The sequence below is a fragment of the Danio rerio genome, chromosome 7 (assembly GCF_049306965.1).
Source record: "Danio rerio strain Tuebingen ecotype United States chromosome 7, GRCz12tu, whole genome shotgun sequence".
Classification (NCBI taxonomy): Eukaryota; Metazoa; Chordata; class Actinopteri; order Cypriniformes; family Danionidae; genus Danio; species Danio rerio.
Window position 1 is genome coordinate 73803458 of NC_133182.1, and position 26543 is coordinate 73830000.

General features: G+C 42.8%; 1 protein-coding gene across 6 annotated transcripts in view; it reads right to left on the reverse strand.

Moving 5' to 3' along the window:
• zfhx3b (zinc finger homeobox 3b) overlaps nucleotides 1–26543 on the reverse strand; it is a 781589-nt gene that overhangs the window by 142721 nt on the left and 612325 nt on the right. For all 6 annotated transcript variants that reach the window (XM_068222142.1, XM_021478047.2, XM_068222144.1 and 3 more), the window contains 2 exons: nucleotides 12901–15979; nucleotides 10002–10498 (listed from right to left, as the gene is read on the reverse strand). In XM_068222142.1, coding sequence (XP_068078243.1) covers nucleotides 10002–10498; nucleotides 12901–15943 — 3540 coding nt within the window. In that variant the 5' untranslated portion in view covers nucleotides 15944–15979. The remainder of the gene's footprint in view (nucleotides 1–10001; nucleotides 10499–12900; nucleotides 15980–26543) is intronic.

Here is a 26543-nt window from a genome sequence, read left to right on the forward strand (position 1 = left end):
TGTGCTCAGTCGAGTGCGAGGTGGTACCAGGGTGAAGTTGTTGGCTGATCTAAGGGTACGAGAATGGGTGTAGATATGGAGAAGTTCAGCGAGATATTGAAGAGCGAGATTATGAAGTGCCTTGAAAGTTAGAAGCAATATTTTAAAATCAATTCGATACTTCACTGGAAGCCAATGAAGCTGATAGAGAAGTGGTGTGACGTGCTTGTGAGATGGGGTCCTAGAGATGAGACGAGCTGCATGGTTCTGAACCAGTTGGAGTTTATGGAGAAGTTTGGAATGAAGTCCAGAAAGAAGTGCATTACAGTGGTCTAGACGTGAAGTAACTAATGCGTGGATAAGAATGGCTGTGTTATTAGTTGTGAGAGAAGGGCGGAGACGAGTGATATTACGCAGGTGGAAATATGCACTACGTGTAATATTATTAATGTGACCTTCAAATGAGAGTGTGCTATCCAAGATGACACCCAAACTACCTGCAAGGAGGGAACATTTAGGGTATAGACTAGTTTAACCATGCAAATTAAATTTCTGTGGTTGTAGTTAGGAAGGTCTAAAAAACGTGTCCCTGTAATCAGCTAATCCACACCAAAAGGATCTAGTCCCTCTAATCTAGTATCTACCAAACAGGCACAGAACATCAACATGAGGTCAGATTTACATTGTACCCCAATATCGCAGGGACGTTGCATTTTGTATGGAAATCAAAATCGGGTTAATGTCAGAACACAACCTCAGGGCGATGTCAATGTCCAACATTCAACCTAAAGATTAACCAAATATCAACGGCTAAAGATGTTGAAGCTTGACGTTGTGTGGACGCTACCACTAAGACGTCAATTAGACTTTGGATTTCGGTTGCCATACCTAATGAATAAATGCCAATACTTGATGTCAATATGACGTTGGTTTAAGATGTTGGCTCGACGTTGGATTTTGGTCACTTCACAACACAACCTAGAATCAACCAAATATCAACACCATTTGATGTCATTAATGGATGTCAAAATACCATTGTCCTTAGACCAGGGATGGGCAAACTTGATCCTCGAGGGCCAGTGTCCCTGCATAGTTTTGTTCCAACTCTAATCAAACACACCTGCTTGTAGATTTCTAGTGATCTTGAAGACACTGATCAGCTTGTTCAGGTGTGTTTGATTAGTGTTCGAGTTAAACTGTGCAGGACACCGGCCCTACAGGACAGAGTTTGCCCATCCCTGCCTTTGACGCTGGCTAAACATTAAATTTTGGTCACCTGATCTCACAACCTAAATCCAACATAATAATAACTTATAATGTCTTACAATGTTGTGCGCGTGCTGGCTAACTAGCCTTCTGTGGAGTAGACCTTGAGCGCACACATGTAAACACTCCAGGGTGTAGATTTCCTAATTTCAGCAGAACTTCATTGTTAATATTCAGAAGAGAGACACTGCCGGTGATGAGGGGTGAGTGAAAAACAGTGAGGTCCAAAGTCTCATTTCATGTGTGGATTTATTTGTCCCAAGACTCTCTTCAGCAGCCCAAAGCTAAACACAGTGTGTTTTCCAGCGCTCTGCCTTCCACTAAGCGCCGAGAGCAGCCTTGTGGCCTGAGCCACTCTCAGGCCATTAATCTGGTTGCTAAGTCACTGATGTATCGGTGCTGGTGAACCAGTAAGCCTGCCTGTTGCTCTCTTTACCACCTACTGTCTTTCTCTCCAACACTCTTTCTTTCCTCCTAAGGCTCACCAAAGTCTTATCAGCCAATGTGCTAGTCACGTTCAGTGTAAGATTCAACCTTATTCATACAGGAACTACGGCAAGGCTCTGTTTGAGCTAATTTGACTCACATTTGACTAACAAAAATGTAAAAAAAAAACTATTCATCAAGCTGATCAAAATAGGCTATTAAAAGGTATATTTGAGGAATAAGAAAACAGTTTTTTACTATGCCAGAAAGAGGATGGAGGTAGAGGGAGAGATTGAAGAGCTACTCATAGGAGGGATGTGGGCTGAGATTGCGATATAAATTATACAACTATAATATCTTTTACAAGACAGAAGCTGGCACTACTAAGATAAAACATTGATTAAGGCATGCTATAAAAAAAGCAAAGTTGCTAAAAATCTGGCCTGGGAACTGGGAACGCAAAAGTCAAGAGGTTCAAACTCAGGGGGATTAATCCATGAACGCGAGAACTGCTGAGACCTATCAAGAATTGTGCCCTTGAGCAAGCCACTTAGCTCCAGGGGGACTGTGCCTGTAGTACGTGAACTTTTAAATCGCTTCAAAGCATCTACTAAATGTCAAATAACTACATAAAAAAGTCAGGTCAGTCCTGCACATGTTTAATGCTCGGCAGCGTAACTGCACCTCGCTCATCAATTTATAACTAGTTAACGTGATGGCACAAGTGTTTACCTTTTAGGAACTTTTGTTTGTTTGTAATATATTTATGGTAACTTCCACAGTTTCTCCTTTAAAAGGTGTTCTATCAGACGCAGATCTTAAACGTGCTAAAAAGAGAATTTACAGAAGGAAAGGTTGCAAACATCAAAAGAAAACAAAGCAGAAAAAAAAAGAAGATTCGGCTGAAGAAATGTTTAGTTTTCCAGGCTGGTTGGATTAAAGCTATTTAACCTTAAGAAGAGAGCAGCGGAGTGGGACCACCCACCAGCTTGTGACCCATGCTGGTTTGTTTTGTGCATGATGGGTGTATTTGCCTTGTTTATTAACTTAAAGGAGACAAAGAGTGAGGGAAAAAAAATGCGAGAAGAAAAAGTGAGAGGCAGACTACAAAACAACATGAGTCACAGATATAAGGTGAAGATGGGAATGTGAATTTAAATCACACGAATGACGAAAAACTGGTAAGTGAACTATGGTTTTCCTTCCATTTCAGGAAAGAGACTCGTCTGTGTTTAGTTTCTATAATGTTCTGAGAGGTTTATTAAAGGTAAGTAAATGAGTAATGTGTATTTATATAGCACATTTATCGTGTATGGACATATACCCAAAGTGCTTCACAATCATGAGGGGGTTCTCCCAGCTCCACCACCAGTGTGCAGCATCCACTTGGATGACTACAGGACAATAGCACCAATCTGCTTACCACACACCAGCTGTAGATGGAGTAAAGACAGTAATAGAGCCAATTTGGTGCATGCGTATAATTGGGAGGACATAATGGATAAGGGCCAATGGAAGGAATTTGGCCAGGATACCGGGGTTATACCCCTACTCTTTATGAGAAGTGCCATGGGATTTTTAAAGACCACAAAGAGTCAGGACCTCGGTTTAACGTCTCATCAAAAAGACAGCGCTCACTGACAGTATAGTGTCCTCTTCACTATACTGGGGCATTAGGACTTACAGACACCACTTTCAACAGCAACCTAGTTTTCCCATGTGGTAGTCTCCCATCCAGGTACTGACCAGGCTCAGCCCTGCTTAGCTTTAGCAAGTAACCGGTCTTGGGCTGCAGGGTGATATGGCTGTGTTCAAAACAGTCTGTTAGTCAAGATATGACTTATGCTCGTTTGCATTTCTTTTATTTTATCATCCAACAGGCAAAAACGGTCTGATGGTCTAGAAAAGTAACAGCATACCTTGACTCAGTCTCAATCTGCGGAATCAGTTATGTCAGTAGCTAAAATGTTTTGAGAGTAGTTACGCACCAAAACGTACAAAAACTACGTTTTGCTTAAACTTCTGACCATCTACACGTACCTTACAAACTACTACAAGTTTGTGGCTTCCTACAGTGGTGTAACATACTCTCTGATCCCTGCGCACACCCCAGTCCCTCATCAGTATCCAATCCCCTGTTTGTGCTGATCAGGCAGCAGATAATAGGATCAACAGCTTCCTTCAGCAGTGGCAGGAGCATTGCTTAGTTGCTCTTGTCCGGCTGCCCAAAGAAAGAGAGAGGAGGGAGAAATCAAAACAAACAACTATTACAACACAATAATATCTGTTCTACGGCCTCTGTACGGAGAGACACGCTCTCTCACAGTCCGTCTGCAAACTCCTGATCTTCTCTCCCAATTGTTTCTTTGAATGCGAAAACTGTGCATGGCCTACCATGTGCATTTGCTCGGCTGCCGGTCCCTCCATTGATTGCACGCACACACATACAGGGGCAGATGTATGCGTAATCATCAGCTGCAGCTGTGCAACGGGTCAGCGCCTGGCCTTTCTGAGGTGGGGGCTGAAGGAGTTGTGAAATTCCTGCAGACTTCCAGACCCAGCTTAAGCACGCCCACTACTTTACAAACTAGTGTCGTAGTGCACAACACCCCTCCCACACTAACAGACAGCTCTCTCAGCACAACTTGACTCCTCTTCTGGGGAAAAAGCTCCTCTTAAAGGGAGCTGAGCCTCTGTTTGGCTGCTGTATGGTAGAGTTCATCACACTACGGACAAGCCAATGTTGACCCACACTATTAAGATCTTGCAATACACCTAAACTAAATATGATACAAACAAATCCAAAAGCATTACAAACCTGGATTCACATATGGATTGTGTCTATGACGGGCAGGAGGCAGGATGTCTCAGTAGCAACTCTGTGGATATGGAATGGGTGCTTTATTAGCGTGGTACTACCGGTAAATCAAAGCTCAGCCCTTCCTGGAACAGCAGCAAACCTTTTTTCCCCACTGAGCACTATTACTGAACAATCACAGGCCAGCCATGATAATTAGCAGAGTATCTCCATCTAAACGAGCGCCTCTCTCTCTATCGCTCTCAGACCTGCTTTCTCTCCTCCCTCCCATCATCGTTCTCTCCGTCTCTTCTCTAGCTGATGTCTGGAGGGACTTATGGAGTTTGGGTGTGGTGCTCTCTCTGGCATAGAGGTTGAGCTTCACTGTCCACAGATGAAAGATATAACCACGGGCCGTACCAATAGTGGTAAAATGGTCCCTTGCGACGTTAACTCGAAATTACTCTGCACTTTTATTTGATAATAAAAAAAACAAACACGAGCTTGCTGGAGCCAGGGCATTCTCAGTCTATTTGCTGTCGATGATGGAGTCTCCGATGAGGACAAGTCATGATAAAAATCATAATTATTAATGGAGAAGGTCGGCCTCATTGACCAGGGTTCTGTTGTAAAGGGTAGAATGTTATCTGAGAAACTCATTAATACCTTTCAGTATAGCTGCTACGGCTAATCCCCTTCTACGCATTACTGTCTGTTTTGTTTTACTGTGTTTGCTCTTTGTTTTATCCTGAGCGTAGACATTTTCCTTCCTCACACCCCAGCTGATCCGGTTGGATTGCACTGGAGGGAAAAATAAGTAGAGGGATTCCAAAATCCAGACGATTTGCGTTGGATACTGGACTGCACTTGGAGCACCGTCAAAGCGCTGTTAGCGTAGCTGAGACACATCAACATGTGCTAGGGGTTCTGCTTGCAAGAGTTCTGGGCAGTAGTGAACAGATGACAGAAAGCATGAGCATGTATGTGTGTGTACGCGCACATTTAGAGAGTGTGTAAATGTGTGCAGCACACGGTTTGTATAGTTTGTACGTTTAATGGAGCGAGACCAGCACACTGGTGCTGGTGGTGTGAGGGTGAACGCTGTGAGGCCTTTCTTGGGTAAAGATTCCCCATGTGATAGTGACGGCACTTTCTTCCTCTCTTTCCACGGCCAAGCGGCATCTGGAGTGGATTTTGTGCGAGCAGACACCGAAGAACATGATTACATTCAGTTAACTGTGCTCTAAACTGATTATGCATGTGCCAAGCTAATGGACTACATTTGCAAGAGGAAAAATAACATCCAATCAATCTCAATTACCCCAGATTGTACCGGCCCCTGAGACAAGGAAGGTAGCCAGCCTGAAGCTCCTCCTCTTCGCTTGAAAGGCCTGCCTGGAAGACCTGCCTCTCTCCATCCTGTCTGGACTGGAGGACCAAAGTCTTAGACTCAAGGCTGACATGAGTGCAGTCCAGCACAAGAGACATGCTTACTCAGCATAATGAGAACTCACATATCAAGTGAATGTTTCCACTACTGAGTGGCAGTTTATACTAATGTACTGTATGTATGGGGGAACTTGAAGGACAAGACTTTGATGAACATTCATTCATTCATTTTCTTGTCGGCTTAGTTCCTTTATTAATCCGGGGTCGCCACAGTGCAATGAACCGCCAACTTATCTAGTAAGTTTTTACACAGGGAATGCCCTTCCAGGCACAACCCATCTCTGGGAAAACTTAAAGGAACATAATCATCTTATTTTTTTTTAAACATATTTTATGTTCAATCCAACAGGTTATATTCTAAATTAACACATCCAGGGAGGACAAAATGTAAGGCAGAACTCAATCTTATTAGATTGTGAAGTAGAAGTCAGGTGACAGGGGGTTTGACAAGAGGGATTGAAACATTAGTCTGTGAATCTGTGATGCTAGTCAAAACATAATTTCTGAGGCAGAGTAAGTTATTACCTTTATTATTATTGATAATAAAGAAACTTTTAATTTGTGTAATGTGCTAGCATCCGGCAGCTAGTTCTCTGCGACTCTCACATGGTAAAGCAGGGCTGCGCCCGTCACTACCTGGATGGGAGACCACATGGAAAAGCTAGGTTGCTGCTGGAAGTGGTGTTAGTGAGACCAGCAGGGGGCGCTCAACCTGCGATCTGTGTGGGTCCTAAAGCCCCAGTACATTGATGGGGACTCTATACTGCTCAGTGAGCACCGTCTTTCGAATGAGATGTTAAACCGATCTCCTGACTCTCTGTAGTCATTAAAAATCCTGGGATGTCCTTCAAAAAAGAGTAGGGGTTTAACCCTAGCACCCTGGACAAATTTGCCCACTGGCTTCTGTCCATTATGCTGCCTAACCATCTTCATTTCATAATTGGCTTCATCACTCCTCTCCACCAATCAGCTGGTGTGTGGTGGTCGTCACATTGTCCAGGTAGATGCTGCACACTGGTGGTGGATGAGAAGATTCCGTCCAAAAATGTGTAAAGCGATTTGAGTGTCCAGAAAAGCATTATATAAATGTAATGAATTATTATTGCTATCATGTGCAAAGACTCAAATGTGGAATCTGGAATCTTAATACAAATCTGGAATTTATATTAAGAAGGCAATTAGGCTCATTATTGATTTCATGTTACGCATACATAAATGATGTGTGGCGTCTTTGACTCTGCAAATTGCAACAACTATTTAAAATTAGAGAAGTCTAAGCTTTGTTTTGACCTGGGAATTGTACGGCCCTTCTGCTTGTGTTTATTGGTGACCATATTGCATCATTCTTGCCACTACAAAGCAGCCAGCTAGTGAGAACTTGAAGGGAGCAATGCAAGGTAAAAGTTCATCTAAGATGAGGGTAAGGCTGGCTGATGGGTGTGTCTGAAGGCACAGAGGAACTTAGTACTGTACCCCAGATACTAAAGCCGGGACGCATCACCCCTGCTGTGCAGTGGTCCATGCGGTTAGGACAATTCTCCCAAGCTCTCCAAAGGCTTTCGGAACATTCCAATCCATGGGGTGGTGGGGGAAGGTGTATTTTTAGAAAGCCCTAATATGTGCCGCATACCACAGACTCTCAAATTATCCCATCCAGCTTAGCCTTCAGTTTAAACCTTCCTTTTTAATTCCAGTAATTACAGGCTCCAATTTACGGAGTAGTGCACACAAAGGGCCTGTTTAATGCAAACCAGTTTGATTTGGGCAAAGTGTCCCAAGGATCTACCACATCTTAGGGCCTGTTTATGCTGACTTGATGATTTATTTTCTCCCAGCAGGAGGTCGAAAAATTTTGCATTTTATATCAGATTTCATTTGGAGGGGACATAAATAGTGTGCTTTTCATTTTGCTTTTCTTTTTTTTACCACATGTACAGTCAGCTTAGCTGAGCTAGCAAATCATACTGTTGGTGTCAGCCAGTCAGTACGTCTATCAGGGCTATAAATTCACTGCAAAGTGAAGCCTGTGTCATTGTGGGGTTAGAAACCCGTGCTGCAGCAAGACCTCAGCAGCAGCATGTGCTTATCGTCCTCTAATCACATTTGTATGTCATGAAATACAGCTATAACTCAAACTGTGAATGTCTTAGTTTGCGGGTAGGCCCGTCGTCACTGATGGAAGCTGCTTGCTTTAAAAGCTGATGCACTTGTCAGTCAACTCTGTTCTCTGCTCGGATCTGTGAGGCTTTTAAAGCTGAGGAACCATTTTAAGCAGCTTAAAGCTTACAAATTATCATGCTTGGATGTGTCGAACATTTCTAATCTGCCACAGAGTATTGAACATTTGCAGTTAGGCAGACTCCTCTGAGTTGGCTCTCTTTCCTTTAAGGCAATGTTGGCTACCAATGGAATAATAGTATTTCGAGAACAATTTGATGCTAACATCAGACTTTGCTATGATAAATATGAGGCAGATTATGGAATCTATAAAAAAATCAGCTCTACATAGCACAACAAGTGGTAGTTGGTGACAATTTAAGATATTTGTTCTGCTTTTACTTGTCATTGATGCTACTGCTCAGCATGTTTCCTGGGCCTCAAACCCTGCCTGGAGCAACATGAGGTCTCTGACTATAGAAATGCCTCCACAGGTAAGCCAAGCATGTCAGGAGTCTTGTGTTACATATTTGAATCATTGTGGTATTTGTAAACATGCTCACTGCGTGTCCAAGCTTGAGCATGGCAGACAATCCTGGCTCAGGCTTGTCTGCTTTTATTTCCAGATAAATAGGAAGCTGTTTTTTGTTCTTCCCCTAATTACCATTACAAACTAGTTCATCAGGGAAACAGCTGGCCAAGATTCCATCAGCCCAGGGTGAACTTTAACAGTGCTTGAACATGTATTGCTGGGTTTCTTTTAGATAAAGGGTAAACGTGCAATGAAGTCACTAGAGAACTAGACCTATTTTTGGTTATTTTTGTATCAAGATGTAATAACATGATTTTTGTGTCTCTTTCCTTCCATCTTTCGTTCAGATACCCTTAAGTACTGATCCTGAAATGAACGTAATGTCAACCTAAATATCAATGTTAAGCTAAACAGCTACCGATTAGACATTACTGGAAAAATAAATTTAATTAATAAGCATAAACAAAAGGTGATGGGGAATCACTTTCTTTTTTCTTTTTAAACATTCTTTTTGACTTTATTTTCGTTAAAGTTGGCTGAATTGTTGGCTATACCTACGAAAACATACCTGCTCAACAGTTTAAGACTGGTTTTGTGGTCCAGGGACAATCATTTTTGTTCACTATCCAAGGGTACAATGCTTGAAAAGGCAGTGTAAATAAAGGTCAAGGAAGCTTGAGTAGTGATGTGCAACTGAAAAGGGTTGAATGTGAGTCAGTATCTCATTGAGCATGTGAGAGCGAGTGATAGAGAGAAAGAAAGGGAGAATTAAGGAGAAAAGTCCCTGTGTGCAGTCGTGCCAGTCTAGGTTAAACACAGCCCGAGCTGAGCTCGCAGACACACAGGATAGGTGCCTAAATGGAATCAGGCCTGTTAGATTTATGGCCATTTGTTCAGAGAGTGTTCATCCATTGGCTATTATGGAATGATTAGAGTAGAAGGTGAAGCTCCAAGTCCAGCAAAAATCAATACAGCTGTCGAGAGCGATTCTGCCCTTCCCACTCCGAATGGTATTAGCACCAAACCTCTGTCTCTTCACACTTCTTCATCCGCTCTTCCAGCAATTTCATCAGCTGCCCTTCTCCCCACCCTACTGACCTGCCATGTTCCTCCCTCCCTCTAAGTGCCCCTGTTCTCCCCTCTCCATTGCATGCGCATTAGGCCTTAATATACTGCACTGGACCATTGCTCATAGTCTGCGGTAAAGACGGAAAGTGCTGGTCGATTCAGCTGTACAGTAGACATGAGGTGTGTTTAAAACCTTGGGGTAGTATAACACTGTCAAGGCCAGAAAGAGACAAACCTTTTGCATGCTGATCAGAATTTCACTGGACATGTGGCATCTGTTGGTTAACTTGGACACTCGGTTAAAGTATTTCAACAAGAGTCACTTACCTTGTACAGCTTGAGACTGGCCTCGTGGCGGGAGTTGACCGTGTGCATCCTCAGTTTTTCCAAGCTGTTGGTGTAGTAGTCGCAAGCATTGCATTTGAGGTGTACAGGGTTGCCAATGGCCACACACTTGAGACGCCACTCATTGCCCTTGCCGCCTTCTTTAATGTGCGCCACCAGCTGGTACTTCTGCACATGCTTGTCAGTCTTGCAGTGTAGCTGGAAGTTGGCCTTGAGCTGCGTGGTGTAATGGCACAACTTGCATTGGTGGGAGTCGCCTACAACTGCTCTCCACTCCTCTTCGGGAAGTGACCGTTCTGCACTCATGTGCAGGCCCAGCACGTCCAGGTTGTCGGTAGTGAAGCGGTTGCACACAGCACACTGGAAGAGTTTGAGGGAGGGGTCGCTAGTCTGAGATAGACTCTCACCCAAGGTCATCAGCTCCTCCGAGACCAGCTGTCCACCACCCAGACGTACATCCATGGCAATGTCTCCCCCAACTAAAAGCAGAAGACACAAGATGTGATCTGTCAAGGCTTTCACAAGTATGCTGAATCTAACAGCAATAATTCATGCTTCAATACATTGTAACAGTAAGGAATTTCATCTGTGCTGATTTTCTCCCTTCATTTAAACTTTCTCAAGTTACAAGAATGTCCTGGGAAACAGGGTGCATAGTTCAGCCTTTTAACATAGAGTCATGTTTGTCTGTTCAGTCAAAGTGGATTTGCTTTCAAGGATAATGTGCATGTGTATTTATCTACATAATTGTATTAAATCAAGATTATCCTTTCCTTTGAGCTCAGTGAAAGAAGAAGAGGTAGAAGAGAAGAGAGAGTTGAGGTGTGGATTTACACAGTCCTGCACTTTCATAGCCCTCCCATTAAATCAACTCCAGAGGCTGTGAGCAGAGGCGCAAAAATAAAGTTATTCAATCATTACCGGAGATCTAAAGAGCTCCCCAGCACACATTAGTGTAAATCAACTATAGGCCTCTTTTCACGAAATAATAATATAAGAAATGAGGTCTTCCTTGTTCTTTTACCTCTTTTTGGGAACAAATCAATGCAAACACCCCAGCTCAAAGTGCCTGTATTTTTGTGCATTTTCTTTTAGGAATTTAAAGAAAGTTAGCAAAACTATATATCCTACAACAGAAGCACAAGGCATCTAAGAACAGCTTGGGGAAGGCATGGGAGGCTGATATTTTGAGACAAGGGATGCATAGAAGCTGTTGCCTCAGTTTGCTGATCTTCAATCTGTCACTGCCCAGATTGAGCGCACCCGATGAACCAGTATGGCTTTACAGTAAATTAATTCCAGCAGCTCCTTTTATTTACTGGGGCAACTTGCAGCTAGCTTATTTCACAATTATTTTCAGGTTTTAGTGCAGTGTCTGAAAGGTCTTGGACAATCTCCTTCAAATGACTCTCAGATCTACCTTTTGGGTTCAGACTACTTCTGTTTATATTTCTGTTTATTCTCAATCGTCTATACCCTACAGGTTTGCTTTGCCTATGATTAATCTCTGATTCTACTTTACATGCATTACACTGTTTATTGGTCATAATATTTATATTAAATCTTCCATCACAGAAAAACAAACCAAATGGCTAGAAGAGGGAGGAAGACAAAGAAAGAATTAGTCATGGCAATCAAATCCTGTTCTTGTCTTTGAACTGGCAAAAGTCCGAAGCAAGTCTGTGCAAATTGTGGGCTTGTAGCTGGCACGTCAAATTCTCACTATGCTGCTGAATTACCCTCACTAGTCCCCCTTTCCTTCCTTTTCTGACTACGGTAAAATACATAGCTGCTATTACAAAAGCAGGAAAAAAAGGTATTCAGTGGCAGTTGCATAGCATTGACGTGAAAACTGTAATGTTTATTAGCAGTCCAGGGGACGGGGCCATGTGGAACACTCCCTCAGCCCCAGCCTACTCCGTCATAGTATCTTTCACAAGAAACACAAGGGGCAGCAAAAGGGGGAATTTCCCAGCCAATGTGACCCAGATAGAATGACATAGAGGATGCGAAAAATAAACCGAAGCTTGAGTGTTAAGAAGATGTGTGTGCCTGTCTTTCCCACTTGCTAACTCCCTGGTTTTTCTGTGTCCCTGTGTCTGAAGCTGGAATTTACAGGACTAGTAAGCACTACTTGACACTAAATCCACATCACCATAAATCTAATGTACCAGCTAGGCCTATTTTTTAAAATGTGTTAGCTTTTACACAAATGCACATAAACAAACAGTTTTCCTTGTTTCTGGCATTAGACTGAGCATGATGTCTGTGTTTTAGAATTATTTCATGAACTCCACATACTGTACTCAACTAAACATGCTGCCATTGACCTTTTCTCTATGCTCTACATTGTTACAAAGCTCACCTCAGAGATGTCGCTCAAGTTAATTTAAGACTGATGAGTGCACCTTTCATAATGCCTAATGACTTCTTTCCCCCATACAATTTCTTTTCTACACACTTGGTTGGGTGGCCCTTATATCTTTGCAAACTGACACTGGCTGCCCTTCAAACACAATTCATTCTTATTTGTGCCACTTCTTTAATTCTCTCTTAACCTCCCTCCAACACCCTTTTAACAGTTGTTTGAGGGACTGAATGCATGTTAAACAAGGAAGGCGAACTTGAAGACTGCCAGCTCTCTGTCTGAGCCATTAGCAAAGACAAGTGCATATCATAAAATAACAAGTTAGTCTTGCATGTGGGATTGAAACAGAAATATCACCAATATTTTTACCACCTATATTAGATAACATTTCAAATAGATTCAATTGTATGATCAAGTAAACAGGAGAAGTTCGTATAAATTGTTTAAAACACACATAGTCCTAAGCATTTACTTGAATTACACATTTTGTTATTTGTAACTTAATAAACTCACCTAGTGCTGGAGCAAGAGCTGCCATGTTGGGGTCAAGATGAAACCCTCCAAGCAAGAATTGGGCATCAGCTCCAGAGGGGTCCATCTTAAGGCCTGGGGGCAGGCTCATGTTTTGGGTCAAGTAGTACTGGTATAGCTCAGCCTCTGATGGTGAAGGCATGGCCCCTAGACCAAGCCGGCCGTGCTGCATTTGGGACATGTTCTGCTGAAGCAGCATCATATTGTGCATGTGTTTCTCGCTTGTCATGTGGATGCGCAGGTTACGTGCTACATTGGTCTCATAGTCGCACACCTCACATCGCCAAGTGGGTTTGCTTTTTGGTTTGGTGGGTGAAGGGGCACCACAGGGTCCTGTCATGTGAGTAGAGGACTGGGCTGGATGATGGTGGTGACTTGGATGATGGCTGCCAGGCTGGGAAGCTGAAGAAACAGGCACCACCCCACCTGGCGCATGTCCAAACACCTGCTCACCAGTTGGAATAGTTCCTCCATTTTGTAACGTCTGCATGTTGTTAAGATGCTTGTCAGACTGCATATGGATGCTTAGGTTACCTTTGGTGGTAGTGGAATAGTTGCAGACCTCACAGCGGAAGGGCTTATAGCCGCAAGTGTAGCTCTCCCCACGGGCAAGGCGAGGATGACTCTGCCCACTGCTGCAGTACACACAAGAGCCTCCAGAGTCGGGGTGCTTCTCCTTCATGTGGGCCTCCAAGGTCTGCTGGTATTTGTAGTGCCAGTTGCACTTAGGACACTTTAGTGTCTTGCACGAATTTCGTGAGTGCATCATGGTCATATGGCCACCCAATGAGCGAGAAGAGCCTAAGACAGTATCACACTTTGGGCACTCTACCCCACTTCCTCCACTGCCCCCAGCCCCATGGTTCTGGGTGCATTCACTTATTCCTGACAAGTCACAAGCAGCTGTGTGATGGAGGTGTGTGTGGGCATTGGGCGAAGGGTGTAGGTGGTGGTGATGGTGGTGAAGGTGGTGGTGGAGGAGGGCACCGTTGTCCTCATCTCCCTCTGCTGGGCATTCATTTGGTTCAGGAGCTGTGGCACTATCTCGATTGGCACTTTCCTCAGCAGCAGCATTAGAGGCAAGAGGGGAGGACGTGCTCGCAGCAGAGCATGCGGCCCCATCCTCTTCACCCCCTCTGCCAGCAACTGCCGCCATTGCCATGGGTACTGTAGACCCCTGGCAGTTAAAGCTCAGAGGGAGTTCTGAAGTCCTCCCTCCACCGTCTGCAGCCATCCCGTCCTCTGCTCCTCTGATAGAAGAGGACATGGAAGCAGAGAATTTGCTGCTAAGTGCGGGGCTGGCTGCAGAAAGACAAGCAGAAGGCTGGAGAGCGCTACTAGGCATTAATAAAGGAGATTTGGAGATGCTTTGGTTTGAGACAGCCGGTTCCCCCACAAATCTACCACTGCTGCTGCTACTTCCACTACAGGCCACCGCAGTGCCTTCATCCTCTACCTCTTCATCCTCTTCTTCTAAAAGAAGCTCATCCTCTTCATCTGAGGGCATCTCCTCACCAGGAAGCAGAGTCTTTCTTTCACAGATTTCTGCATTCCCATCCTCCCCTCTATGAGTCCCCTCTTTCCCCACAGACCCGTCTGTTCTCCTACCCTGTGGCTTAGACAGAGTGCTGGAGTCTTTGGCTGGGCCTGGGGTTGAGGTAAGGGAGGATGCTTTGGGGCTGCCTAGCCCCCCCAATGTGAGAAGGGCTTGTTGCTGGAGACCCGAGTCAGAGTCTTTGTTGAGGAGGCTCTCACCTCCCTCACTACTGCTGCCCCCTTCTAAATGAACCCCACTGAACGTGCCATAGAAGCTCTGGCCTGAGTTCATGGGCACTAGGGTAGGTGGTGAAGGAGAGTTCTTATTTTTTGGTTCTAGGAAGCTAATGAGTGGCTCTTTGTCTTTCCCAATGCCCTGTATAATGGCCGATGCATGCTTGTGGCCTAAAAGTCTGCGCTCGTCCTCACATAGAGTCATGCGATGGTCATGGACTGCATGAGTGACAAAGGAGCGTGCGTAGCCAAAAGACAACTTGCAAAGGAAACACATGAGGATGGGCTTGCCTTTGCCATAAAGGGCCAGGCCATCAAATTTGGAGAAATCCACGTTGTTGGGAACATCTTTGGATACACAGGACTTCTTGGCAGACCCGTCGCTGTTCAGGTAATCCTTGTTGCTTTTGTGCCGCACATCAAAGACGCGGAAACTGTGCAGGACAGGACTGAGGCCTGTCAGGGTTGAGGTATTGGGGAAACCTTGGTCTGAGGAGCCGAACCATTTTCCGAAAGACGAGGCTATATGAAACGTGTTGATGATCTGAGGGTACACTGAAGAAGTTCCCACAGGTTCCCCTGGCTTTCCCCCACTAGTGAGAGAGTTTGAGGAGAGCAGGCCTGGTTCCATGCTCCCATCACTTTGGATCAGCTGGCTGAGACTCTCCACAATGTAAGCAGAGCCATCAGGCTGGTAGACTATCTCTCCAGCCAGGTTTTCCACATCACTACTTTCCTCTTCTTCCTCTTCTTCTCCTTCTTCACTCCCACTCTCCATGGCACCCCTCCGATGGGAGGGCTGTTGCCGCATGAGCATGGGCATTCCCCCTCCACTTGGCACCATAGGTACACCAGGGAAGGGCTGCAGACTAGGGAAACAGCTGTCAATCTCCATTTCATCCAAGTCTTCCAAGTCTTCGTCCTCTTCTCCACAGCTTACTCCTTCTTGCTCTTCCTCCTCTAACCCCTCTCTTTTGAGGTGCAGCTGTCTGGAAGTGGAGATATCACTGGGAGCCTGTGACAATGTTTGCTTCTGCTGCTCTCTCAGAGCCTCGCAGTGTGTGCTGGGATTCTGGATCTGGGCGGAATGGGGGGCAGAGAGAGAGAGGGGCTCCAAGGAAGGGGACTGGTTGCAAGGTGGAACCTGTGCGTTGGGGTGATCGTTCCAGGGTTGTGGATGGTGCTGCTGGGAGGTGGCGGAGGAGCCAAGCCCATCGTCTGTCCCAGAAACCACGGGAGACTCACAGCTTTCCATGCTGATGCCTACATGAGGCGTTCATCGCATCCAGGCCTGAAGACAAAAAAAAGAAAAAGAGACAGGATTAAATCACTGGTTAAAACATATATTAAGGAAAAGAAACTCTATCATAGAAACCTATAATGCTTCTCTTTTATTGTTTCTATTCAACTAATTTTCAGACGTGCAATGCTGAACATTTGACCACACGTAAAAAGCATCTTGATAAATGGTAAAGCTATGTACAGAAAGGGGACTAGATTAATGTATAGTAGATTAGATGAGAAACAAAAGTGTGAGATATAATGGTGGAAAATGACAGAGTGCTCATTAGGTTAGATTAGGTACTTAAACACAATACCTCAGACAAGCACTAATAAGGCAGCTCAGATGCCTCATCCTGTCATATCAGCCAGTTACCATCTTTTATCTAGACCTTCCACACAACACCCAGAATCTGTTCTGTTCCCAATACTGCATACATTTTTTTTTAATTAACGTTGGGTTTGAGAAACACAGTAACAGTATAACTTAATGGACAAAAAAGCTCCATTGTGCTGCTAATTAGACACAGTGAAACCCGCCATCAGCACATGATCCATCTCACACCCGCAGAAAGAACTGAAGGTTACAAAAATATATTAGCCACGCTGTTTGAAGACCTCCATTATAGAGAGATCCCACACACAGAACACACCGCACGAATATAACATGTTCATAAGATGCAATTAATTGATGTAGATATGCTTTTTACAGCAATGGTTTATAACCTTATGTATACAGTATAAATATAAATAACACACACACAAAAAGATTGGTTTGTATTACTTGTAAACCCTTAAATGCACAAGAAATGTTGGTACTCCAAAAGCAGCCATGCATAAATCTACTTCCCAATAACCTCACTACTCATCCTGGTTTCAGACCATCCTCCTGTCTCTGAAATAATAAATGAGGGCTGAACTTTTTAAGGGTAGTGCAGCCTGGAGCAACGAAAGAGCCATAAGCAGGCCACAATTTCGAGCAGGCGATAAAGGAGATAAAATGATAGCGAAAGATACTGCTGAGCTAATAATTTTAATAAAGGGATGCAGGCAGCATTGATTAAAGGGGGGCAACCAGACTGAAACCAATAACTCTGGCCTGCCCTTTCACCCTCCATTGCTGAATATTACATGAGCAAAGTTTCCCGGCAGCACGCTAACCTCAGCGTCCTGCCTGATTAGCAAATTCACTGCCTCTGCTTGATTTATTTACTTATTTACTTAGGAATGCAAATTTCAGCACTGATCAGACACTGTGTCTGCAGCCCCACCCCCAACAAACGTATTAATGTGAGCGTGTTGGGCAGGGGAGCCTGATAATGTTTGACTCCCAATTCATGAATGTCTGATGAAAATTTGACACCTCTCAATTCAACCCACAGGGCCACCCTCTCCCTCCCCCTCCCATCCAAATCACTGCCTTCAAACAGTGACAGTTTTCATGTTTATTTACTATTGCACAGTATGATAATGCATTAATTATGGTGGTTTCATACTAAATAATTGTATTTAAATTTCTGCATAAAACCCCACGATTATTAGGGACAGAGCACCAACAGTGCATAGGCCATATTGGAATTAGTCTGTTTCTTCTTCTTCTTCTTCTCTAGAATAAATTGCATAACATGCTCGAAAACTCAGGAAACTTTGTGAAATTCACGTTTGTTATAGGTTTTGAAAGTGGGTGTGGCAAAATGACTCAACAGCACCACCTATGCACATTTGACGAAGTGGCCCCCGAGCTACGTTTCATGCATACTACTGCACCTAATGCACGTTTGAGCTGGGATCAAACCGGCGATTCTTTGTATGAGAGATGGTTGCTCTAACAAGGCAGCTAAAGACCATGGTCTCTAGCGTCTGTTGCTAGAGCACCTTTACAGGACAAAGGAGGGAGGTTTCCCTGCATAGCACTTTGCTAGCTGGCCTCTGCTATACTCAACCCCCCCAAACCTCACTCCCATCCCGGACGAGCCCCCACGTGTAACCCACCGGTCCTAATGCACCCAACCCAGTCTGAACTGGGATCGAACTGGTGATTTTTTGTATGGGAGTCGGTTGCTCCAACAAGGCGGCTAAAACCCATGGCCTCTAGCATCTGTCGGTAGAGCACCTTTAAAGGATAGAGGGGTGAGGTTTACCTGCATAGCACTTCGTTAGCTGGCCTCCGTTACAGATACTAACATTGGCACACATATCAAATATGCCAATACCTACAAAAAAATCTCCTGGAGCAAAATCTCAAACCAAACAGGAAGTCGGAAATTTTTAACGAACATATCGTTTTACTTTAACGAACTCCTCCAAGGAATTTTATCAGATCAACAACAAAATTGGGTATTGTCATCTAAAGGGCTTGACAATGTTAAATTCAAGATCCAGATCAAAGATCTAGGCTGCGTCCGAAATCGTTTAATACTCAGTAGGTACTGCATTTGAATTTAACTGTACTACTCGGCCGTTAGAAAAGTGATTAATACAGTATGAATGTCAGTAGTATGAATGGAACTCGGACATACTACATCCGCCATTTTGTCATCACCATGTGACCTACCGGTGTCAGTTACGTCGCTTAACTCCCATTTATGAATTCTCTCATGGTGAATCATGGTATAGCTTATCATCCATCCGATCTCACCGGAAGTAGTAGGTCATCCAGGTACTTCTCACATACTGTTTTAAAAATTCTATAAATTCGGACATACTACTCGGCTCACAGACTGTTTTACTGTTTTGCATACTATATAGTATGGAAGTATGCAATTTCGAACTCAGCTCTAGGGCATGTCTGTGGCGGCCTCACAAAACTTTCATGTTTCGCCATGAAACAGGAATTTGTTATAATTCAGGCGTGCATTGTCTGATCTGCCTCAAAATCCACACGTTTGATAAAAGTCCTGACCTGAACACGTTTCAATGCCAATATCCAGTTACAGTATTCTCGCCCCCTGCTGGCAGCAGGAAACAGCATGTTTTACATTATTACAAACTCCTCCTATAAATTTTTTCAGATCATAACCAAATCCTTTCAGTGCAATCCAAAGGCCTTTGTTTTGTTAAATTGTGAAGATCTAGAGTTTTCTTCGAAGGGTGTGTCTGTGGCAGACTGACAAGTTTAGTGTTACGCAATTGGGAGGAAGTACTTATAATTCAACCACACAATGTCAGATTTGCCTGAAAGTTCAATTCCCAATAAGAATCCTCTCCTGAAGATATTTACATGCCAATATTGAGTTACAATCATAGCGCCATGTGCTCAAATAACGAAGTTTGGCATAAATCAGCGAATTTGTAAGTTTTTAAAAAATATTTACCAGTGTAAGTTAATATTGTCTACTGCCCTGCGTTATCCTAAGGCCACCGGGCAGTGGTGAGCCTGGTCGTGAGGTCCCTTTCATCGCTGCTTGCAGCTTTAATTGTTATTCTTGTATAATAATAGGACAATGACAATGTGTGCTTTGTCAAATGAAACAGACTCTAAATACAAATAATCACGTTTTTATTGACTGTTAAAACGTGACAATTAAGAGTTATGAACACTTAATGTCATGTAAAACTGCTTCTCTGTCAATCCAATTCTCCTAAGCTAACAGGAAGAGTCCAAAAATAACATTCCAGTAACCTGTTCTTATTGCCCCCCCCCACTCAACCAATATGGAATGTAAGAGATGAACTACAGAACTACTTAAACTGCTAAACATAAACAGCTTCAAGATTATGACTTGGGCAATCACAAATGGTCATTCCTGAAAATCTGCCATAATGCGCTTTTCATTTAAAGCCAACAAGATGGGTTCCTTTAAAGAATTAAACAGTTCTACAGAGTGGCGGCCCAAGCTGTCTGGGTGCGTCTACTGCTTACAGAAAACAGGATTGCCCTTTAAAATGGAGATGCTCTAATTCAATAACCTGCAGTGGTTACTGATGTGCAATAGGATTGTCTGGAGTCTGCCAGTCGCAGATGGGCGGGCAGATATAATGTAGTTTGTTCGCTCAAGGTCTGCTTCCGAAGCGACACCTGTTTAAAGAAGGGAATCTTTAATCTCTCTTCTGCACTAACGAAGGCTCAGACAGACAAGCGGACGCATACTCGGTTAACAACAGGAAATGCATATCAGGCCTACTTCTCACTTTGCTCAAGAGCAATGTGCAATGTAATGTAAAATAAAATGTAATGCCACATCTGACAAGTCTAACACTTTATGGGGTGCTCAGCATAAACACGTTTCTCACCGAGTATAGATATGTTTTGGTGCATTTAAACAAAGCAGTTTTGTTAAACTGTCATATTTATTAAAATAAGAGTTTGTAACCTATCATCATTAGGAATAAAAAGACAAGATATTTAAATACATTCAAAAACAAAAAAAGAAAACAACAAACAAACTATTTTTATTTATTATATTATGTTTCTTTATCAAAATATTATTTATTATTTATCCTTAACATATTAAATTTGAGTGTACTAACTTTTGGACAATGATCTTAGGTTATTTTTTTTTTTTAGATTAGGTCCAGTCTTAGCTTTGGAACTGACTAATCTAATGTATACACACACATTATATATTATTGTACAGCATTATATAGAAAGTATTACATTTAAATGTGTGTGTGTGTGTGTGTGTGTGTGTGTGTGTGTGTGTGTGTGTGTGTGTGTGTGTGTGTGTGTGTGTATATATAAACCCTTATATTCCTTGACATTGATTGTCGGCAGCTACCTCTCTGCAACTCTCACAAGGTCACCTACTAAATCTAAGCCCGGTCAGTACCTGGATGGAGGGTCACATGGGAAAGTTAGGCCCAGAAGTGGTGTTAGTGAGGCCAGCAGAGGGATATAGCCCGTGGTCTGTGTGGGTCCTAACGCCCTAGTATAGTGAAGAGGACTCTATACTGCTCAGTGAGCGCCCTCTTTTGGATAACACCCTAAACCGATGTCCTGACTTTCTGTGGTTGTTAAGAATCCCAGGATGTCCTTGGAAAAGAGCAGGGGATTAACCCTGGAATCCTGGGCAAATTTGCCCACTGGACTCTGTACATCATGGCCACTCTGTCTCCTCTCCACCGATCAGCTAGTGTGTGGTGTGCGGTCTGGCGAAATGTGGCTGCCATTGCATCATCCAGGTGGATGCAGCACAATGGTGGTGGATAGGAAGATTCCTCCCAATGTGTAAAGCGATTTAAGTGTCTGGAAAAGCGCTATATAAATGTATAGAAATTATTATTTTTATTACTATTATTATTATTATTATAAAGGCCTCATCTTCACTATAAACTCCTCGATTAAGCTGTAAGACAGGAATATTAGGGTTTCTCAGAAGAACTCAAATTAACCACAGCAGAAAACATTCTCATTTAACCTGCCAAACAAAATAGATACGATTTTTTTAACGATAAAAAAGAGCAGTAGATAATGAACAGTTTCAGAAGCTGGGTCTGGATGTCATTTACAAGGGATAGAAAATCAGATATGTTTTTATTTATGGGCCTTTTCATTTGGTGGGATTTACTGGCTGAGCAAGAAGGGAATTAAAGGCTAAGGACTCGTCTGATTATGAGCACGCACAATCACCTGCCCATGGGCCAGGCCTCCAGAGGCCCAGCGCTCCCTACACTCTCCTGGGGAATTAACTCCTGCTTGGCCCCAGCTGAGTACCGCCACGGGGTGCACTCTGACCTCCACCCCCAGCACCCCTCAAAATGCAAGGAGCATATGCTATCAGACTAAGAAAAAGGCTTCTACGTCACCTCCCTGTGGTCTGAAGAAGGCCCTGTTTTTCTTTTCCCATCTCCCGCCAGATCTAGCCATCACACAGGCTGGCCACTACAGGGTTAGGGCGCTTATTGAAAAATCAATGGTATAAATGCTAGGCAAGTTACAGGAAGATGTGGGAAGGGAAAGTTCCTATTGATAAAGCTGGGAGGGCCTTCTGATACTGCACAAGTGGATGCTACTCACGTAAGCTGAGCTGGTTCAAAGAAACTGAAGGCTAATCGCAAATATACATATGGTATTTACAGAAACTGACTGAATTCATTAGATTATTATTACAACTCTTTAATTTCTTAACGTTATTATCACTCTTAAAGAGGTACACAGCTTTTCTTTAGTACTGAAGTAATGTAATGAATCTGGGTTTTGTTTTGTTAAAGATAAAATAGGCATAAAATAAGCGTTCTTGAAGACATAAGGCTTTATAAACTCACATTTTAGCAAGTTTAAATTTTTTGTAGTAGCATTATATTTCTGGGGGCGGAACAGTGGTGCAGTGGGTAGTGCTGTTGCCTCACAGCAAGGTCACTGGTTCGAGCCCCGGCTGGGCCAGTTGGCATTTCTTTTTTAGTTATGATACTCCTAAAATCATTCCACATAAATTCACAGATTTTTTTACAAAATTCTCAGCAGAAATAGCAAAAAATGTCCGCAGATTCAGTCTGGCCCGGGTCATGATGCTACTGCCCTGATTTAATTGCCCCTGGCAGGATTATTAAAGTCTTTAAACATAAACTTACAAATCAATAAGTACATATTATGTTTTTAAAAATCAACAAAATAAGCTATTTTGAAAACATTGGAAACATATAACCATTTACTTTCATACTTTTTTCTTTTATTTCTACAATGGAAGTCAATGGTTCCAGGATTCTAACATTTTTAACAAAATGAAAGACTTTTCTGTTGAATATCAAAAGGAAACTCACAAAGAACCTCTTGAGGGCGAGTAAATATTGAGAAAATTGTATTTTTGGGTGAACTACCCCTCCCTTTAAGGATAATTAGGAATATTTCTGCACCAGTGCTCTTTATTAATTATTTCCATTGTATTATTTTCTTTTTCTTCTATTGCATGTCACAACCGAAGCCAAACACCCAATACCAGAAACAAACTATTGCATTAATTATTGGTAATTTAATTAAAGCAAATTAATGAAGTGAGTTATTGTTTAAAATTATTATAATTTTACTGATAATGCATCATATTTATGGCTTGTGTCAAGAATGAGGCGATGGATCTTGAATGAAAAACAAAATTCTATACACAAACATTCATTCATTCATTCATAATTCATTCATTCATTCATTCATTCATTCATTCAATTTCCTTCAGCTTAGTTCCTTATATATCAGGGTTCGCCACAACGGAATGAACCACTAACTATTCCAGCATATGTTTTTTTACACAGCGGATGGCCTTCCAGCCACAATCCAATACTGGGAAACACCCATACACTCTCACATTCAATCATACACTACAGCCAATTAAGTTCATCCAATTCACCAATAGCGCATGTCTTTGGACTGTGGGGGAAACCCATGTGAACACGAACACTCCACACAGAAATGCCAACTGGCTCAGTCGGGACTCAAACCAGTAGACCTTCTTGCTGTGCAAACCACTGAGCCACTGTGCCGCCCCTATACACAAACAATAAATAAATAAATAATTAGCTATATGACTATAAATGACGTCAGCAACTGAATATTATGAGTCTTTTATTACTCTGCCGAAGTTCCGACTGGGTATTTTGGGTCAGCCCGATTTATGCAATTTCCAAATTATTTAATGAGTCAAGGTAAACAGAGAGGACTGAGAAAATTCCCCAGCTCCTCTTCCTCCTATGTCCTGAACGTTTAATGTAGACACAGCGACACTTCGGAGGAGTTGCTGTGTCAGAAGGCAAAAAGTCACCTCAGGTCGATGGCACTCTGGCTGTAAACACTGCTTCCCGTAAAATCAATGATCTTTAGTTCAAGCTATCAGTCTGTGCAACAGAAATAGCAGCGGCAGTGATGAGACCGAGGCTGCGGAGAAAGGGAGGAACAGCGATAGGGAGAAAAGGAGATCAGTGCAGCGTGGCTGGGGGTAAGGGATGAGGGAACACAGCTGCCAGCACAGCGCTGAAAACACCGTTTCCCAGCATGCCTCTCTCTCCTGGAGCCACAGGCATTAGTGTGTCAGGCTCTACCTGCATGCTGGCACTGGTTAATAGATTATGTTTGTTGTGGAAATGGGAGGCACTCCTCTGTGACTTTATGTAACAGTAAACATCTGCAAACTCATCTGTTACTAATTGGTCTCTGGCCTGAACACAAACGAATTGATTCCGAGGTATCAATAGCGCTCTCTGTTCTGGGGGCTGAAACGGAATCTTGGTGATAATTTTCGCTCTCGGGTAACAGCATAAGATCTGTAAACGCAATCAATGTAGCAAAACAAAGGGAGCAGAAAAATGCTTTCCTGACAAAGCGTGTGACGCAACGTCAGGCCGCTTTTAATGGCATTTATCCAGCCCGTGAAGTCTGGAGCGCTTTCAAAGGGGAATCCGCGCGCCGGTAAAGTGTCTCATCACTTTTGGTGAGAGCCAAAGAAACAGGCTCCTCGGTGTAATTAGAAGTGGTTAATTAGCTGTGGGTTAATTACTCAGTTCGGAGGGGAAAGCTAGCAAAAAAAAAAAGAGCTGGTGGGGTGGTAGAGTGAGGGGAAAGTGGCGAACACGCAGCAGGAAGCTCCCAGTCTCCTGCCAATTAGCAGGCGGCATGGGGGGCTGGCGGAGGAACGGGGCCGAGAGTACAAATGAGCTTCACACCAACCCACTCGCAGCAACTGAGCTAATACAACACTCAACATATCCACATTCCCCTATTAAAAATGCATACTGTTGGAGATTCTCCTCGCACTGTTGTTTTTGGTAAGCGCTTCCATTTGCCCAACAGCCACTGCTTTATTCTCAACATTGTTTGCGAAGATAAAGGAAAAAGTTTCATTGGAAAATCCAGCGTGAACTGAATATCCAATGCAAAAGAAAAACTTTTTGATCAAGTGGCTGATTTGGGTTCGCTTGTTTGATTTCATTCAGAAAATGTTTGTATGATTTGATGATAAAACTGAGCCTGGTTTCTCTCAAGGTTTTTTTCTTCTACTTTCGTCAATTGGTGTAGTTTGTTCCTTACCAGTCGCCACTGGCTTGTTTGGTTTGGGACTTGTGTAGCTGCACATCGATGAATTTGCTCTTCAGTGTTTGGACTTTCAGCAAATTAAACCACACTGAACTGAACTGAACTTCAACTCTGAAAATTGGACTTGTTAAGCTGCTTTGACACAATCCACATTGTAAAAATGCTTTAGAATTAAGGATGAATTGAATTTAATTAAATTGATGAGAGTAGGGTTAAGGCGCGGTCACACTGCACTTGTCGCCCGATAGACTTCCATTTATATGTTTGTAAGTGCAGCAGACTGGAAACGCAAGCTTCACGCAATCGCATCACATGATTGTTTGAGACCAACATAGGATCAAAACTAAATTTATAATATGGGGCAATCGCTAGCTTTTTTAACGTATAATCATTTTGTTTACTCCCGCCCCTTTTCACAGCGTCGTACGACGGAATTTCGCAAGCTCAAACTCTAGTGTGACCGCTGCTTTAGACGTTAGGTTTGAGGGCATGCCGCCTTTTAAAAATTGTTCGTTGTCATACGAAAGAAATCATATGATTTACTTTTCTGACAATACGTCAATAGTTTTGTTTCCTTGTGCGATTGGTCTGCAATATTTATTTAAATATAAAATGTTTAAATCGCTAGCTTTTTAGCTTTTAACCCACGCCTTTTTGCAGCACCGTATGACAGAATTTCGCACGGCCAAATTCTAGTGTGAACGCAGCTTTTGGTGTTTGTTTGGTTTGAGGGCATTTTTTTAGATGTTGGATTTGAGGGCATCGTTTTAAAAATCTTACATTTTCATATGAAAGAAATCATACAAACTATCCACCTTTCAGACAATATGTAGCTACGATTCCTCATTAGATCAGTTTTGGAAATCTCAAATAATAAAAATAATACTTTAAATAATAATATAATTTATATTAATAATAATAATATGATTAAGGAAAATATTTCTAAAACCGCAAAATATCCTGTTGTTTAGGCCTCGGCGTGAACGCAATCTTATGTGAGAACTCTGACCTGTGAAATCGCATCACGTAATTGCGTGAGACCAATAGAAGACCAAAACATGACCTCTCTGTACAGAAATTTTAAATATGGCAAAATTGCTAGCTTTTTAGCTTTCAACAACGCTCCTTTTGCAGCACCGTACGACAGAATTTCGCAAGCCCAAACTCTAGGTTTGAGGGCATGCCTCCTTTTAAAAATCGTCCGTTTTCTTACAAAAAAAGAAAAAAAAAACAAATTAGCCACTTTTCTGACAATACGTATATAGTTACGTTTTTCCTGTGATTAGTCTAAGAAATCTAAAAAAATCATTCATTCATTCATTTTCCTTCAGCTTAGTCCTTTATTTATCAGGTGTCACCACGGGGGAATGAACCACCAACTACTCCGGCATATGTTTTACGCAGCGGATGCCATTCCAGCCACAACATGGAGAGAACGGGGAGAACATGCAAACTCCACACAGAAATGTTAACTGGTCCAGTCAAGACTCGAACCAGCAACCTTCTTACTGTGAAAAGATAATTTCAATAATAATTTAAATAATACGAATACTAATAATATGAATAAAGAAAAGATGTCATTTCTAAAACCGCAAAATACCCTGTTGTTTTGGCCACG